At 34.0% G+C, this 18,691-nt stretch overlaps 2 protein-coding genes across 3 annotated transcripts; one reads left to right on the top strand and one right to left on the bottom strand.

Annotated features, from left to right (window-relative positions):
- The first annotated feature begins 230 nt into the window (after positions 1 to 230).
- On the top strand, positions 231 to 14,258 carry LOC111003612 (serine/threonine-protein kinase mTOR). 2 transcript variants are annotated; one of them, XM_022274224.2, is made up of 12 exons: positions 232 to 393; positions 469 to 698; positions 774 to 1,541; positions 1,887 to 4,471; positions 5,060 to 5,226; positions 5,863 to 6,148; positions 6,544 to 8,285; positions 9,260 to 9,419; positions 9,944 to 10,159; positions 10,916 to 11,287; positions 11,829 to 12,143; positions 13,475 to 14,258. In XM_022274224.2, exons 2-12 carry the CDS (start codon positions 473 to 475, stop codon positions 13,907 to 13,909), a joined length of 7,272 nt encoding a protein of 2,423 aa, XP_022129916.2. In that variant the 5' UTR covers positions 232 to 393; positions 469 to 472; the 3' UTR covers positions 13,910 to 14,258. The 2 variants fall into 2 exon arrangements, with proteins under 2 accessions (XP_045488758.1, XP_022129916.2); XM_045632802.1 differs by having other exon boundaries at positions 231 to 698.
- Positions 14,259 to 14,946: 688 nt separating this feature from the next.
- Positions 14,947 to 15,900, bottom strand: LOC111003628 (cytidine deaminase). The gene is made up of 2 exons (XM_022274257.2): positions 15,749 to 15,900; positions 14,947 to 15,541 (listed from the first exon to the last, which is right to left on the bottom strand). The coding sequence occupies exons 1-2, from the start codon at positions 15,825 to 15,827 to the stop codon at positions 15,117 to 15,119; spliced, it is 504 nt and encodes a 167-aa protein (XP_022129949.2). The 5' UTR covers positions 15,828 to 15,900; the 3' UTR covers positions 14,947 to 15,116.
- Between the last annotated feature and the right edge of the window lie 2,791 nt (positions 15,901 to 18,691).

The following is an 18,691-nucleotide window of genomic DNA, read 5'->3' on the forward strand; positions in this document are numbered from 1 at the left end:
AGTGTAATGGCTAATAGATATTGTAAATGATGTTAAAAATAAATTTTTCATAGATTTCTTTGTAAAATAATATTATTAAGACAAAAGCAAGTTAATCATATAATTTAATATCTAATATTTCTAAACTGTTTAAAAAAATTACAAGTTTATATGTAATACTGTCAATTATCAAAGTCAGGTAATGTCATTTTTCACATTTGTCAATGCTTTTGCCCCATTGGTCTTCAATTAACAATATTTTGTTTACAATAATTTTAATCATATTGTGTTTATTTCGAACTTTTCGATGCTTAAACTAGTTTAAAGTAAAAGTACTTTTGCATGGTTGCAAACATTTCCTAAGTTTAAAAATAATTAAGTAAAAAATGTAACGAATCACCCAGAATCCATAAAGTATGAAAATGTGAAAATGTCCTCTTAGGGTAAATGTATTAGCCGAGTCTAGTTAACTCATTTGTTTCTTTAAAGTATTATGAAAATGACTTCTCAAGTCCTAGACTTTGTGTCTGGCCTTAAATCTCGTCATTTTGAGACGAGGCAGAGGTCTGTACGAGAGCTACTACAGTTTGTTAGAACGGAGTTAAGAGAAATGTCACAGGAGACTATTGCTCTTGTCCTAGACGACTTTAATCAACACATTCATATTTTGACTTCTAGCTATGATAATATTGAGAAAAGGGCTGGTATTTTGACAATTGGTAAGCACTATATATATATATATATAATTTGCAAAATTTTTTATAATTTTTAAATATGAAAAATATTTTTTTCAGTTTGTCTTATAACTGGAGATACAGAAATTAATAAAACAAGAATATCTCGCTATGCTCATTACTTACGGAATATATTTCCTACAAATGATTTACATATCTTAGAGTTGGCTGCAAAGACCATGGGCCGTGTAACCTTGTCTCTCGGAATAAAAAGAGGAGAGTATGTTGAACATGAAATAAAAAGAGCCTTTGAGTGGCTTGCAGAAGAAAGAACAGAAGCAAAGAGGTTATCCGCTTGCTTTATTTTAAGGGAATTGGCTATATCCATGCCTTCTTATTTCTATCAACATATAAATGGATTTTTCAATCATATAAGAATAGCAATAAGAGATCCAAAGGAACAAATAAGAGAAGTGGCAGCAAAAGCTTTGAGGGCTGCCTTTGTGGTTACCTCCCAAAGAGAAGTTCCTACTCAGCATAAGCGGGCTCATTGGTATATTCAGTGCTATGAAGAAGCCACATCATCATTCAGTGACCATACTATTAGAGACAGACTTCTCAGTAGGGACGATAATGTTCATGGAGCATTGCTGATATTAAATGAGCTATTGCGCTGTTCAAATGCAAACTGGGAAAGAAAATACACAGATTTGATGCAAAAACTGGATGCAGAGCAGGATGTTATTGATGAAATGGCATTCCATAACAAATTGCAAACTTCATTGAATTACTTGAACCATTCAGAGGATAAAACTCAAACACCAATCATACTTGAATCCAGCTTTTGCAGGGAGTTGATTACTGAAAATTATGACAAAATATCCAGTGGTAGGTTATGGCTTAACATCTGTTGTGCATTCATTAATGTCAAGTTAATAAAATACTGTAGTTTTCAAGACATAATTTATTGCACACATTAGAAACAGATTCTCATCATGTTTAAAAATTTATATACCCAATCTTAATACATTAAAAAAATTAATTTACTTAAAAGGTTGACTACCTTTTGCATCACCTAAGTTAATTATAAGTTCTTGTAGATGTTAAAAAAACCTAAACAATAATGAAAGTAAATTTGATATTTCTAGGATTTATAGTGATGAACCCATAAATAGAAATTGTATTCTACTATTATTAACTATAGATACTTCATGAATATATATAATTTTGCAGATATTATGGCACAACAAATATCAAGATCACACAGTGTTCACCAAATGCTGCTCTTAATAATACCGAGGTTGGCTGCCTTCAATCGTGAAGCATTTGCTAGAAAGCACTTAAAGTCGACAATAAATCACTTAATTACCTTTCTTTGTGGGAGGGAAAAAGAGAGAGCTATGGCATTTATAACTCTGGGATTAATATGTGTCGCTGTCGAAGATGATATACAACACTATTTACATAGAATTATAGAAATTATCAAATCTACATTACCGCTAAAGGATGTCACAAAGAAAAGAAATGGAATAGATACATCATTATTCAAATGTGTAACCTTATTAGGATTTGCTATGAAAGAAAATATTTCCAACGAAATAAAAGATCTGTTGGATCCAATGTGTGCGACTGGGTTAAGCCCTCAATTGACAACATGCTTTAAAGAACTAAGTGAAAATGTACCATCCCTCAAAAAAGATATAACTAGCAGACTTCTTAATATCCTCTCGCTGATATTGAGAAAGAAACCATACACTACAGGTGACAGTAAGAGTGAACAACTTTCATATGCTCTGTCTTCGGCCTTAGTGATGGAACCGCATGATGCTGCCAAATTAGTTTTGGCTTTACGTACTCTGGGTGCATTCGAGTTTGAATGGAATAATACGTTGATGTCATTCATACGGCGTTGTACCGATCATTATCTGCAAAGTGAACAACATGATGTGAGGTTGGAATCAGTAAAGACAACTGCGAAACTTCTCGTGAAAGCCGTGGAACGTTGTTCACAAACAAACTCTCGTACTCTATCAACATTAGTGGACGAATCTCTCGGTAAACTACTAGCCGTTGGTAGAGCTGATTTTGATCATGAGGTGCGCTACAAAGTCCTTGAAGTGTTCACAAATCCTGTTTTCGATAAATACTTAGCTTCAGAGGAGCATCTGAACTGCCTGTTTGTTTGCGTCAACGATTCAAACAGCGATGTGGGTGAACTCGCCCTATGCGACGTCAGTCGGCTTAGCAACTTAAACCCCAGTTATACCACACCTATTTTGCGGCAGTTGTATGTGCAAATACTATTGGAACTCCAATATTCAGAATCGGCTCGAAATAAAGAGCAGTCTCTGAGGATGATAAATAATATTATTACTCATGCACCAAGGATTACTAGACAGTTTGTGGAAACAATACTAAAAGTTCTCATACCAAACTTGAAAGAAAACGGTAGCAGTTCTGTTATGATTTCCACCATTTTGAAAGCTATTGGAGATTTAGCGGAGATCAACGGCGGAGGAACAGCATTAAAGCAATGGCTGCCTGAACTTATGGCTATACAGCTGAGTATACTTTCGGACCCAAATCAGCCAGAAAAACGAAGTGTAGCTCTATGGTCTTTTGGGCAAGTGATAAGTGCAGTGGGTCATGTTATAACACCATACAGTGAACATCCAACTCTAATGGATATGCTGTTAAATTTCTTGAAGACCGAGCAGAATAGCAGAGATCGCCGCGAAACGATACGCGTGCTCGGTCTCTTGGGAGCTCTAGACCCGTACCAACACAGAGTTAACCAGGGTCTAATAGATTTTCAAACAATATCGACATTAATTCCCATACCAGAAACGTCGTCTGCTATTGAGAATTACGACGCTAATGTTAGCGAAATGTTCGTGAACATGTCGCCAATAGTTTTGGACGAATTTTATCCAGCGATCGCTGTCGCATCTTTGATGCGAATTTTGCGAGACCCTTTATTAGCCCAACATCACACTAATGTGGTCCATTCTATTACTTACATCTTTCAGACCCTGGGTATCAAATGCGTCCCATACATTTCTCGTGTTACTCCCGGTTTACTTTACGTAATCCGTACCACAGATAATAACAATTTTAGGGAGTTCCTTTTCACGCAATTGGCGCAATTAATATCGGCCGTGAAGATACATATAAGACCGTATTTAGAGGATATCTTTGATTTGATCCGTGAATACTGGACTCCGGATAGCCAGATACAACCGACTTTAATTCTGTTAATCGAACATATAACAGTCGCAATCGGAACAGAATTCAAAGTGTATCTTAGAAAGATCTTACCGCACATATTGCGAGTGTTGAAATATGATAAAAGCAAGGATAGAATTTTAACAGAAAAGTTGCTTTTGGCTATACAAAAGTTCGAGAATAATTTGGACGACGTACTTCTAGCTATAGTGCCAGCTATAACAGCGTTGTTCGATGGTAGAAATATACCTATGCACATATCTAAACTGGCTATGGAGACGATTGAACACTTGTCGATGTATCTGTACTTGAAGCCTTTTTCCGCCGTGCTGATTCAGGGTCTGGCAAATGTACTGGATAACAATCCTTCTCTGCGCCAAACAGCTATGAATACACTTTGCGCTTTGATTATACAATTGGGAAGGGAATATATCGATTATATCGGTTCCATGGAAAGGGTTTTGGCGAAGCATAAAATTCAATGTTCAAATTACACCGTATTGGTTTCGCGTCTACAAGTGGTATCAACGCTTGCATCGGATGATGACTATTTGGCTGAAACTCGATTTCGGTTGCGCAATCAAAAAAGTGATGTGAGTATTATTTATTCCAGTTAAAAATAGATATTTTAATGTTTAGTTCAATTATTTATCGGTTTATTGATAATAAACAGCTTTCATTTTACGATAATACTAGCTGACCCGGCAAACATTGTTTTTATAACAATATAATAAACAATTAAAAAAAATTGCCAAAAAGTTCAAGTTTATAATTAACAAATAAAAAAAAGGGGTTGATCGTAGAGGGATGAAATTTCAGGGTCATTTGTATTTTTTTAATCTAAGTCATGAAAAAATAAAAAAATGCATGTATTTTTGAATGCCGTATCGTGAAAAAATGAAAACTGTTGTCTAAAAAATAAAAAATAAATTTACCCTTAACATTTAGGGGGATGAAAAATAGATGTTGATCGATTCTCCACCATGGCCGATATGCACGCTAAGAATCACGAAAATCGGTCAAGCGGTTTCGGAGGAGTTCGATCCCGTACACCGTGACACGACAATTTTATATATGTATTAGATTTACAATTAGGAGCAGTGTTGCCTAGTGATGAAATGATTTTGAAATTATAAATTTAAATAATAGTTACGTTATTATTAAAAAACTCGTTTTCTTAGGTTGTGACAAGTGGTGACACACAGAATATACAGAAGTTGGTGTTGAACGTTCAGAATTTGCGCAAATGCTGGTCAATAAGCAATGTAATATCAAAAGATGATTGGATGGAATGGCTAAGACAATTCAGTATTGGACTACTTACGGAATCTAATAGTCCTGCTATAAGGTATAGTAGTAAAATATATTTGGATTTTAATCATACACAATATTAATTATTTAAGCTTCTGGTGATTCAGTTTTTAGTTGTCTTTATACATTCAAAAGTTAAAGACGTGTTTCTCTCATTTATCCGCCGGCACTAGCAAAACTAAACCTTGCGACCTCACCATATGGTCCTTCGAGCCGGATACGAACCAGCGACCTATGTATGCCTTCTATGCAAGAGGGGTGTTATATAATTAAATATAGTAGCTCCTAAACATATATGATTGGCAGTAATTATATGCGAACACTTCTTTTCATTTATGAGAGTCAATAAAATTCTTTACGTCGTTGTATCAGTGTAATTAATCGAAATGTAGTTTGTAACAATTGCTAATTTAACTTTAAATTTAAATTTTTTTTTAAATTTCATTTTGTACAATAACAACATTAGGAATGATGATGATTTTTTTCTTTAAATAACCAGTTCATATTTTTTTATTATTCTGTCGGTAAGATCGAAAAATATTATTCATATCTCATCGTTTTATTAGTATGTAATTCATACTTAAATATAATATCCAAAAAACACAATTTATGAAAAAAAAACAATAATAGTATGTGTCAAAGCAAAAAATACCAAATTCACTTTTATTTCTAGAGCATGCGCCAGTTTAGCTCAGAATTATTCCCAACTCGCCAGCGACCTGTTTAATGCTGCATTTATGTCCTGTTGGACGGAATTAGGGGAGCAACCACGCTCTGAGCTCGTGTATGCCCTCGAGAGAGCCCTAACAGTCCAGGATGCACCAGAAATAGCCCTGCTTGTTCTGAACCTTGCAGAATTTCTAGAACATTGCGACAAAGGCGCCTTGCCTATATCGATAAAGCTATTAGGCGATACAGCGATAACTTGTCGAGCGTTCGCGAAGGCTCTGTATTACAAGGTATGGTGATGATCTGTAGTTTCCTGGTGGGATTTTTCACCAGTAAATTCAGAATTTATTGTGTTTTTTAGCGTTTGTTTATTGTTATGATTGACTGAAACTAACATCGATCTCTTACTCTTTCTCTTACGTACTCTTGAGATTTATTTCTAATATGTTCATGGTGAATACTTGCCTACCTTAATTACTAATTTGAGTTAATTAATATATATATTTCTTTTTTTGTCATTCAGTTTAATGTGTATGTTGTTTGATTGATATTTAGTGTAAAATGCTGTGTACAGATATAATGTTGTTTAGTGTGTATTAACTGTATGTATGTAATCAATCTGTTTTCTGTTTTTGTACCTAAATGTATAAATAAAATAAAAATATTCTTTTTCTTTTATGTACAGGAAGAAGAATATCGACGAAACCCAACTACGCAAGTTGTCGAAGCACTCATACATATCAACAATAAATTGCAGCAAAAAGAATCAGCAAATGGATTACTTGAGAACGTTATAAGACAGAAAAAGAATGGCGACTGCGCACTCAATGTTCATGTGCGATGGTACGAGAAACTACACAATTGGGAAGAAGCATTAGACCTCTATAATAAGAAGCTAGAAATCGAACCAGAAGATAACGAGTCCAAACTGGGGATGATGCGATGTTTGGAGGCTATGGGTGAGTGGAGGAAACTCTACAGTGTGACAGTCGAACAGTGGGACAATTTGGAAGAAGATATGCAGAAGAAAACCGCCAAAATAGCGGCCGCTGCTTCATGGGGTCTAGAAGAATGGGATTCTATGAAACGATATGTGGAGATGTTACCAGTAGATACTCAAGATGGAGCGCTATATAGAGCGGTTCTTGCTATTCATGATGGGTATTGGTCGGAGTCCAGGCACTTTATTGATTCAGCCAGAACATTGTTAGATGGCGAAATGTCGGCTGTGATTGGCGAAAGCTATCAAAGGGCTTATGCGCCGCTTGTCAATGCGCAGCTTCTTACTGAACTTGAAGAAGTTGTTACTTATAAACTGATCGAAGAACGAAGGAGTACAATACATAAAATGTGGTGGGGAAGACTGCAAGGCGGGCAACGCCTTGTCGAAGATTGGAGGAAAATGCTTCAAATCCGAAGCCTCGTTATTACATCTCGTGATGATTTACAATCTTGGCTGAAATTCTCATCCCTATGTAGAAAATCTGGGTCTGTCAATCAGGCACACAAGATAGTGTTATCCATTCTAGGGGCTGATCCCGTGATTACCCCGGAAACATTATTAAGGGCTCACGACCCCAGAGTCATGCTGGCATACACTAAGAACCTATGGGATGCTGGAAACAAACGATACGCCTACGAAGTATTGCAAAGATTTGTGGATAATACAGAGGGAGAGACAGAAGAACAATGCAAGTTGCTTGCGAGATGTCACCTCAAACTTGGCTCCTGGTGCGAGTCGCTGCAAGAGATCAACGAACTCTCCATCCCGGAAATATTACGGAATTACGCCGCTGCAACGATCCTCGCCCCGGAATGGTATAAAGCCTGCCACGCGTGGGCTTGTATGAACTTTGAAACCGTGTTGTTTTACAAGCAACAGGACAACTTGTCTGAAAGTAGCGTTGCGGGTGGTTCCGTAGACAAGAAAGTATCAAGACCAGATTTTATCAACACCTATACGATACCGGCTATTGAAGGATTCTTCAAGTCGATCAGTTTAGCCAATGGCAATTCCCTACAAGATACGTTAAGGTTGTTGACTTTATGGTTCGATCATGGGCACAATCCAGCTATATATGACGCGCTTTTTGAAGGAATCAGACAAATAGACGTAAAGATATGGCTGCAAGTGATACCGCAGTTGATTGCTCGTATCGATTCGCCTCGTAGTTTGGTCGCGAAATTGGTGCACATTCTTTTGATAGATATTGGAAAGTTGCATCCTCAGGCACTAGTCTATCCCCTTACGGTGGCGACAAAGTCTTCGTTCGTGACACGTAAAAATGCAGCGAACTATATCCTTAAAACAATGTGCACGCATTCCCAGATTTTAGTGGATGAGGTGGCTGTTATATCGGAGGAACTGATTAAAATTGCTATGTTGTGGCATGATCAGGTCTATACGGCTTTGGAAGATGCGTCAAGGTTGGTTTTTTGTTAATTTCATACCTTTAGCGAAGAAATTTCCTAAAATCTTTGAGGAACTGTATTCATAACAAAGTTAAATAAAATGTGTATGTACTTTCGCGTTAGAAGTTATGCTTTTTTGGCGTAACAAAATAAAAAAGCTTTTCAAACATTTTATTAATCGCGTTATCCGTTTGTAGAAAAAACGACACTAACAATAGAAAAAGTGTATTAAATACAGTGAAAGTTTTATTATAACACATTATAAAGTTGAATAAAGTTTATTTAAATATCACAAAAATATAAAAATATTGACTATAGCTAAGTTTAGGGTGTCGGTTTTTTGTGATGGTGAGCGCGCGCATCGTAAAACTTTACTTACATAATTTTTCCCGAACGCAACAGAAGTAAAACTTCTAAAATCGATTTTACATCGTCGTGGTTCATGTAACATCCTCCTTCGCGAGGTTTAGTCTTCTTATGTTCATGTTTAGGCCCGCGAGGGGCATATGCCCCCTTCGGGTGGTGTATGGATTCGCACTCTGCTTATACAGGGCGGTACGGGGGCGGGCCAAAAATTGATTTTAGACACGAAAATCTTAATATATAGTATAATACGCTAGTCGCCATCAGACGACTAGCGTATTATATTTATCGCCGACATATTTAATCATATTATTTATTTATTTAGTAATCATATAGCTAACATACATTATATATAATTAAAAATACAAACAAAAACACTGAAAATACAGCCAAAGATGGAATACATGATACATTTTACAATAAAAAGATTTACTAAAGGGAACAAACAAACAAAAAGTATTTAATGCATTTAACTAATTATGATTCAATTTATTTAACTAAGCCTAAATTGGTTATAATAAATATAATACTCTTGTATAATATTCCATAAAATTATTATAAGTAATATTAAATATTGAACTCTATTTTAAAACTAATTAAATTTACCTTATAAATGTGTCTTCTAGGTTGTACTTTAGTGAGAAAGACTATCGCAGCATGTTTAGGACTTTGGAAAAAATGCACGCCATGTTGGATCGACCACCGGAAACATTGAAAGAGGTTTCATTTCTACAAATGTATGGAAGGGATTTGCAAGAAGCACAGCGATGGTGTGAACTTTACAAAGTAAGATAGTTCTGTTAGTAATGGTTTAAACGAATTAGTAGCACATCATGATTATTGCCATAAAATTAAAAAAAAACATTGTAACATGTTGATCCAAGGGCGTCGTTATACAAATGTGAGGGGGGGGGGGGCAGGTAAACGGGAAAAGTTTCATATAGGGGACTGATTTTTACATATTAGTTTTAAAATCTACTTACTTTGTTTTGTTAACAATTTTAATTTAATAATATTAATTTCATCCAAATCTATAATGTAAGTGGCAATTACATTTTAGATTTTATTTTCTTATCATCATTACAAAATAAAAGAAAACGCGTTAAAAGTAATACTTCTTTGGCCTAACAAGATAAAATCTTTTCAAAATTTTATATTTCACCTTATTTTAGTTTGTAGAAAAAACGACGCTAACAATAGAAAAAACTAAAACGTTGACAATAGCTCACTTCAGGATGTCGGTTTTTTGTGACGGATTATTATATAATTAAATCACACATGATTTATTTTTATTATTTTTTTTTGTATAGGAAACAAACGAAGATAAATATTTGAACGAAGCGTGGGACCTCTACTGCCACGTTGTGCGTCGGATCGGATCTCAATTCCGTTCTCATACATCGCTCGAGCTGCAGTACGTCAGTAAACGTCTTCACACGTGCACGGACCTGCAATTGGCGGTTCCGGGTTCATATGTCCCTAACGAAAAAGTCATAAGGATATCACATATAAAGAGTCATTTGCAGGTAATTAAATTAAGACTGGCTACTTACATTTTTTTGACCTATATAAACTTTTTTTATTCAAATACATCTATAATTTTAAGATAAAAATGATATTCAGTTAAGATCTAAGTAAGTTTAGAATGTAGGTATATGGTCAAAATGTTATATTAAAAGTAAATGAATGAAATTGATTTGACAGAATTTTAACATTACTAAATGTCTAATAATAAAACAATATATATTAAGTTGTCCAATTCACACGTCTTTCAAAAAAAAATATCTAATAATATAAATCATTCTCGACTCCTTTTGAAAACACTAAAAAAATTATGAAAATCTACCCAGCCGTTTACGATTTTAATGACGAACATATATATCAGTTGTTGATTTGCTGAATAGATAAATAACCTAGTTATTGACTATAGCGCCATCTGCCGGGCTGTTTTGTAATTCTAAACCATCCAGGGTGCCATTTAAAAGCAAACAAAAAAATCATTCAAATCGGTCCAGCCGTTTCAAAGGAGCTGACATACATTTCACATACATTAGTATTATATATATTAAGATCTGTAATTATTTGCTTAAACAACGAAATAGATAAATTTACTTAACTTCTATAGAAATTTATTTTGTATTTCTTTATATCATTTCTTGATGCACATTTGTATTGTTATTACGGAAGGTATATAAAAAATTAAAAAACCCCAACAATTCGAAATTCTAACTAACGAATCGATATTTGATAATATTTAATAAATAAAACTCATATTTTTTTAGATAATCAAATCGAAACAGCGTCCTCGCCGCCTGACCATCCAAGGTTCCGATGGAAGGCAATACATGTTCCTATTAAAAGGCCACGAAGATCTACGCCAAGATGAAAGGGTGATGCAACTCTTTGGCCTCGTCAATACTCTGCTTCAGGCCGACTCCAATACCTACAGACATGATTTAGCCATACAGAGATATGCTGTGGTTCCGCTGTCACCAAATTCAGGACTCATAGGCTGGGTACCGCAATGCGACACCCTGTATAATCTTATAAGCGATTATCGGGATAAAAAGTCGAATAAAATGTCATTGCATACAGAACAGCAGATTATGATGAGAATGGCTTCGGATTATCAGAAGCTGATGTTGAAGCATAAAGTGAGTTTTTCCTTTCTTTCCTTTCTTTTATTAATCATTAAAAAAACAAGTTTAAGAATTTCGAACGATTGATTTACAATGTGCTTTTAAATAGGCCACAACAGTTCTTTACAGGGATTACTTCAATTTTTTTATACATGCATCATAATTTTTAGGCGTAATTTCTTTCTTATCTTTCTTCTTATTTCTTCTTTCTTTCTATTCGTACGTGCGTATTTTCTTCCGCGTATTTTGATAAAATTTACACTTTTAATTAAAATTTCTCAAAGAAATAAAAAAAAAAGTAAAATTACTGTTTTACAATTAATTAAAATTTCTCAGAGACATAATATAGAAAAATACCCAACATTTCATGTGGAAAAAAACATGCACCGTAATTTTTTAGGCGTATTTTTTGTTATATTTGTTTGTTTCTTTTTTAAGCGTACAATTTTGCCCATCTAAGCTGTATTTAAATCTACACTTATTAATTAAAATTTAACATGGAGATATTAAAAACAAAAAATATATACTGACCGTACCCTACACTTCCTATCACCAGGTGGAAATTTTCGAATACACTCTATCTCAAACGCCTGGTAATGACTTGGCGCGTCTACTCTGGCTGAAGAGCCCTTCAGCGGAAACCTGGTTCGAGCGTCGTACAAACTACACCCGATCCCTCGCTGTGATGAGTATGGTGGGGTATATCCTCGGATTGGGAGACAGACATCCATCCAATATAATGCTGCATAGAGTCACAGGAAAGGTTCTTCATATTGACTTTGGAGATTGCTTTGAAGTCACCCAGACAAGGGAACGATTCCCAGAGAAAATACCGTTTAGATTAACCAGGATGCTGATTAATGCTATGGAGGTAATTGGCGTTTTTTTATTGGTTTGATGCGTGTTTCTAATAAGGTTTCTTTAGTTTTTATGTAAAAAAAATAGCATACCCAACATTGGCTCTGTACGTTGAATCATCGGGGTGCTTTAAATAATAGATGAGTTTTGCTTTTATCTATCTACCACTCGCGTATAACAATAGAATATGAGCAACATAATGAAATGTTTATTGCTATGTAACGAATTAATGCAATTTAACAGTCAAAGAGAGCAGCTGCCAAAAAAATATTAAAAATATATATATATATATATATATATATATTTTTTGGTACTTAATTAACCAGTGTCTTATGTTTAATCTAGATGTGGATTCGGTTTCCAATTACTACCATAATCCTCCCACAGAGGCCAAACGCACTCACTAACATGGGCTGCCCGCTGCGGTAACTGCCTGACGCTGTTCTGTAGGCTACTTTGCCCCCCCCCCCCTCTATCATATAAAACAGGACACGGAAGTCCTGTAATAAGCTAAAAATCAGATTAGAGCAAAAAACCGCGAGGTGAGGCGAGGAACTTACTGCATACTTCGCTCACTCCAGTAAGCTTCCGTCCTGCCTTTCAGGCGATTGACTAGCCCTCGAAGCCCCAAGTCGAGGTTCGAATCTCAGAGGGGACGAACTTGCGCTAGCCGCAGGAAAAACGCGAATTTCGGCCGAGCTACGCTCGTAAAACACCCCTGGGCTGTAAAGGCCCATAAGGCGAATTCAAAAATAAAATCGATCTCAAAATAAAATATTATAGCCTAACCTAACCAAAACAGTTAACCACTAATGACAAAATAATATTGATATTTTTTAGATATCATCTGTTCCATTAAAAAAGTATGGTCATCAGTGTTCAATTATTTTACTATTAATTGAACACATTAGCTAGTGCTTTGGTAAAGATTTTTTATCTGCCTAAAATAATATTCTATTGGCCAGTTACTCTAACTTTGAAGTTTTAAAATAGTCAGGACATGGCAATTGATTCTTTAATTTGATTTCTCTATTAAATGGCGATGCTTACTCAAAATCTGTTATAACGACATAGAAGAAACTACTCATATTTGGTCGTCACTTTAGGCCCCTAAAACAGTAGAATTCAGCCGGGACCTTTGATTTTGGTTAATATAACCGGTACGTTGTTCTATACGATGTGGTCGTAAACGGTTTTGACTGTAGTTATAATTTGTAATACCATTATTATCGACAGAATTCCATGTATTTTTTTTTAAATCATTTATTTCTATCTCAAACTTGAACAGAAAAGTAGTATATCTTTTGTTTTTAAAATTTTAATAAATCATATTTTTTCTTTCAGGTAACTGGTATAGAAGGTACGTATCGTTTCGCATGCGAATCAGTCATGCACGTGCTCCACAAACACAGGGATAGCGTCATGGCCGTCCTAGAGGCGTTTGTCTATGACCCACTCCTTAACTGGCGGCTCATAGACAATGACAAACACTCCATCACAGAGTCAACTTTCTCATCCGACATTGACATCTCCTACTCACTGCCAAGCAGAAGTAGAAATCAGCTGCACTATGAATCATTAGAAATGCCGCCAGAATCTAATTTAAATAAGCGTGCTCTGGCAATACTAAACAGAATTAGGGATAAGTTAACTGGTAGAGATTTTCCTAATATAGAAGCGGTCGTTAGCGTTCCGAAACAAGTTGATTTGTTGATAAAAATCGCTACGAATAATGAGAATTTGTGCCAATGCTATATTGGTTGGTGTCCGTTTTGGTAAAATTGCGATAGTTAGCTGGCATTGAGTTTCCTATTTTCGTGAATTGTATAAATTTAAGTTGTGTCAGTATGACGCAGTTCATGTTTATTTCTCTTTAGATTGTCGTTCCTATAAAAAAAATTACGTTTTTTGTAGTTATATTAAAACCTATATTGTGTTCTGAAATAAATAGTCTATTTGTGATTTTGAAATGTATTGACAGAAAACTTTGAGGATAAAAAAAGGTCACAGACTAATGGCCATTTTTTGTTTGATGTCTTTGATCTCAAATGTGTCTATGATCTTTCAAACTGTAATCTTTGTACTGACATATATCTTTTTAATAAAAGAAAGCAACGATGCTATTTAATACTGTATTTTATTTAAACCTATTATGTACCTAGTAACGTAAGAAACATCGGGGCATTTTAATCTTCGTGGTTTGCTTGTAAGCAAAGGTATTTCTGATTTGACCTTAACCTAGCAAGCTTTTTGACAGTGTGATTTCCATGTGCGGAACTTTACATCAGATGAGCCTTCTGCCTGTTTGCCCCTTTCCTATAAAACTAAAGGTCATCTACTCGCATTAAGAAATAGTTTGTTGACTTTATAATAATCATTTGTGTCCGTTCGTATATACTGTACGATTTATTTGTACCTTGACATTCTTATGCGTTTAGCAAATTGCATTTACCTGTCAAGGGCAGATAATTTGGGTTGCGTTTTTGTACCGCTACCTTTCATTTACGCATTTACTTATAATATATTTGAAGTACTAAGCATTTATTTTGTAATAAACAGTGATTGTATATTTTAATTAATGATAACGTAGAGTTGAAAATATTAGCTCGCCTTTTAAAAAAAGCATTTTGTATGAATATTATAAGTTAACTAATTACAATTTTTGTGTCATATATCCTATGTATTATAGCTCTTAAGTTCCTAAATCGTATTTACTAAAACGCGTTAAAAATGTTACTCTGATTGAAAGATAACGCTTCTCTCATGACTTATCAGCTTATTTACATGATAAGCTAATACGATGAAAAAACACATAATGATGTATTGTATAATTTTAATAACTACTTCGTTATAACAATGGAGTAACATTGTAGGGGATTCCCCTTATGAATAAATTAATTAATAAAGTTTACTCCTTATGAAAGTTGTATATAAAATTGTATCTTATAAAAATAGTCATTGAATAAATATATAAAAATATATCGATTTATGATTTCACACTATCTTTTTTAAAACTAACAAATGAGAGCGGGAGAATTTCGGAAAGTCTCGTACATAGCACTTTGTCCATTGTTGGTTTGCTTAAATATATTTCTATGTCGCCGTCGCTCCCACGGAATTCACTAAGGGTCTGTCTACAAACTCCACAGGGTGCTGTGAATGAATCCTTTTGATGTGCCACGATGGCAATCATTCTGATTTTCAAGTAACCGTCGCAGACAGCTTTGGGGATTGCAGTCCGCTCGGCGCAAAGGGTTGGGGACATCGTGGAGTTTTCAATATTACATCCAGTATACACTTTTGAATCTTCTTCGGTTAATAAAGCAGCGCCGACAGAAAAATTTGAATACGGACAGTACGCTCTTTTTCTTATTTTTATTGCTTCGCGTATTAGATTCTGAACTACGTCATCTGAAATAAAAATAACATTAAACTAAGTTTATTATAGTCACTTGATTTATTTCTAAAATATTTTTAAATAAGTTTAATAGGTCTACAGACAAGATCCAATGTGTTTGCAAAACTAATTTAGGTCACATAAACAGAAATAGAACAACATTCATAAGGTGAATTAATATAATGCGTACGCTTGCCAAAAAAAAAAAATTAAACACTTACTTAAAGAATCGAAATCTCGTATATCACTTAAATTTGTAGGAGGCCGGTTACATTTAGAGTTGCAGGGCGAGTCGTCCATCGCGACGAGCGGTCACTGGCATACTGATTACGAAAGATTAAGCTTAACGATCCTTGATTAGATACAATGCTGTGTGATTGAATGGACTTTTATACTATGAGATGTAAGTACGCAATTCACTTGACTATTGGGTCTGTGGAGAGGAATTTACAACGCCAATTGTTTAACGTTTTGTATTTGTAAGGCGCCTTTAAGGAAAATATATTTTCTTAAAGAATATATTATGAAGGTGAATTATATTTGTAGTGGTAGTTAGCAGCCAGTGATGATTTTATGGCGATGCATGAGTGATGTTGTTGGTTCTTGGAACAGTTGATCTAAAAACGAAAATGAAATCAGTAGTTTTAGCTCAAATGTAAACGTAAAAAGTTTTTAAAGCCGCAAATGTTGTTTAAATAATTTTTCGTCTATTTTTTGACATTTTTAATTTACTAGGCAGTTTTCAAAGTTATTTTGAAATAACTTATGCCATATTACGAATGGCATTGATGTTTGTACTTACTACAGAAAATTAAAATAATGATGTATCGAGGTATTATATTTCAGTGAAAATAATATACTGCGGTACACCTTGTTCATGAATAACCTAATGCTTATTAACAATATTATCGATATTTAGATTGATACTAATAAATTCCTTACATACTTCAATCGGCTGTTAATTATTGATTAAGTTATTATATTTCGTAGCTGAGTTTGAATGTATTTAAAGTACATAGTTAATAATGAACTATCTGGAGCAGTTTCCAAATGTAGGAAACGGTGCCCCGCTTAGAAAGCAATCGAAATCAACTGGATAAAACACAACTAAACGTGAAGACTTCAAACTGAAGCTAACCAAATTTTAACCCCATAATACAACACTGCGCTATTTAATAAAATATTTGTGTATACTGATATTATAAAGAGTAAACATTTGTGTTTTTGTATGTATGATTGTAATGATTTAACACAAAAACTTTTCGAACCGATTTAAAAATCTATTTTATGTTTCAAGAACTTTATTTCTCATCCAAAAAAAATTATTTTATTTACATGGAGACTTAATATTAATACATATGTATATTATACGAGCGATATGCACGTCGCCATTAGTCGTCTCAAATCTCAATTTTAGTCGACTATGTTCACTCTTAACATGCATCTTTAATGCCTTTTTGAAATTGCCAAACGCACCAATATTGCGAATTTTAGATGGTAATTGATTGTATAATTGCACAGCCTCATACCTTATAGACTTCTTCAAATAATTTGTACGCGGCTTCGGCAGTATAAGCAAACTCGCTCGACCAGTATTGCGTGTAGTTGTGTATTTGATATTTTAAATGGTAAGTTACTTTATAATTAGAAAGCTGCATCTTCTCTGATACAGGCTACATACATACATACAAAATACATACATACATTTTCAAAAATTATCTATAAAAAATATGTCATTGCGTGGGCTGTGAAAACTAGTGATGATAGTACAAACTAATATTGTACAGTATTATAGAACGTATCAATATCAGACGTTCTAGACATGGGCAATTGTATATTGGCTTATCCCGCATCGGAACTCCAGAACATCAAATTATTTTGCTGCCACACATCAAAACTAAGACAAATGTTGTGTATAGGAAAGTTATGACACTATACTTCTAAAAATAAATATTATTTACTAATATAGATATAAAAATATTATAGAAGAAAGTTTTGCATTGTTTTTATTTTAAACAATTTATCATATAATAATCAAGCTAAAAATTACGGGACAAACTAAAAAAAACTTTCATTACCTACTCGAAATCAAGAATTTTTAAATTTACGTATTTAAAAGTGTAATAAATATATATTAAGTTTTAAGTAAAATCTGTATTTTGATAAGATTACGATTATAAGCAGTATCTAATAATCGGAAGAGTAATTAAAAATTAAGAAAAATAAGTAAAACAAAACTTTTATAGTTTTAAAAATATATAAATAGTCCATTTTCCAATATCAAGTGAGTGAAACCACGTATCTTTATCAAAAGTACTGTAAATGAATTTTATTATAATGAATAATTATAAATATACAATGTACGTACGTTTACGTACAATGGGTCTAATGCATAAAGCAATAAATAAAAAACGATTTAAACCAACGTTAAATTTATTCTGAGTACACAAAGTACAATTATATTAACTAAGCAATCCTTACATAAATATGGCTTACATTAATTTACTTATTGACACCCTTATAATACGTATAATAAACCACTCTTACAGCTAAATAACAATAAATTTTTGTAATCGTCGACAATAACGCTCAATAGGCGTATTCCGAACTAAACGATATCAAGAAAATACGTCCAAATATTACATTCCAATCTTCATCCAATTCAATATTCAATTGCATTATCGTATTATTGAAAATGTGGTGCTAAAGGCACCTAAAGGCTCTCAACACATTTCATAGTCTAGCTGACTGATTGCAAGATAAAGACTTATAAAAAAAATATAAATATACAATGTGGAGCATCTAGAAAAGTAGGATTTTGTACTATTTTCCGTTATATATACAATTTATAGTATTTTAGAACTCTACTTTGAATATATTAAGTGTCGCAGAAAAAGCTCCAGTCGACTATTATATTCCGTCTCGGTATTATTATTACTACGGTATCGAATAAGAAATCAGGAAATCCGAAGAAGAATCATTGTCACTGACATGGGGCCGTTCAAGTGTTAGCAGATTTACTGAAAAAGCAAAAGTAAACTGTAAAAAATAACGGCACACAAACGTATTACACAATTTGTGGGTAATATTTGTAAATAATTACTGTTGACGTAATCACCAAATATGAAAATCAAAGCCCCCCCCATAGTGCTTACGTAATACAT

Source organism: Pieris rapae, chromosome 21 (genome assembly GCF_905147795.1).
Source record: "Pieris rapae chromosome 21, ilPieRapa1.1, whole genome shotgun sequence".
Taxonomy (NCBI): Eukaryota; Metazoa; Arthropoda; class Insecta; order Lepidoptera; family Pieridae; genus Pieris; species Pieris rapae.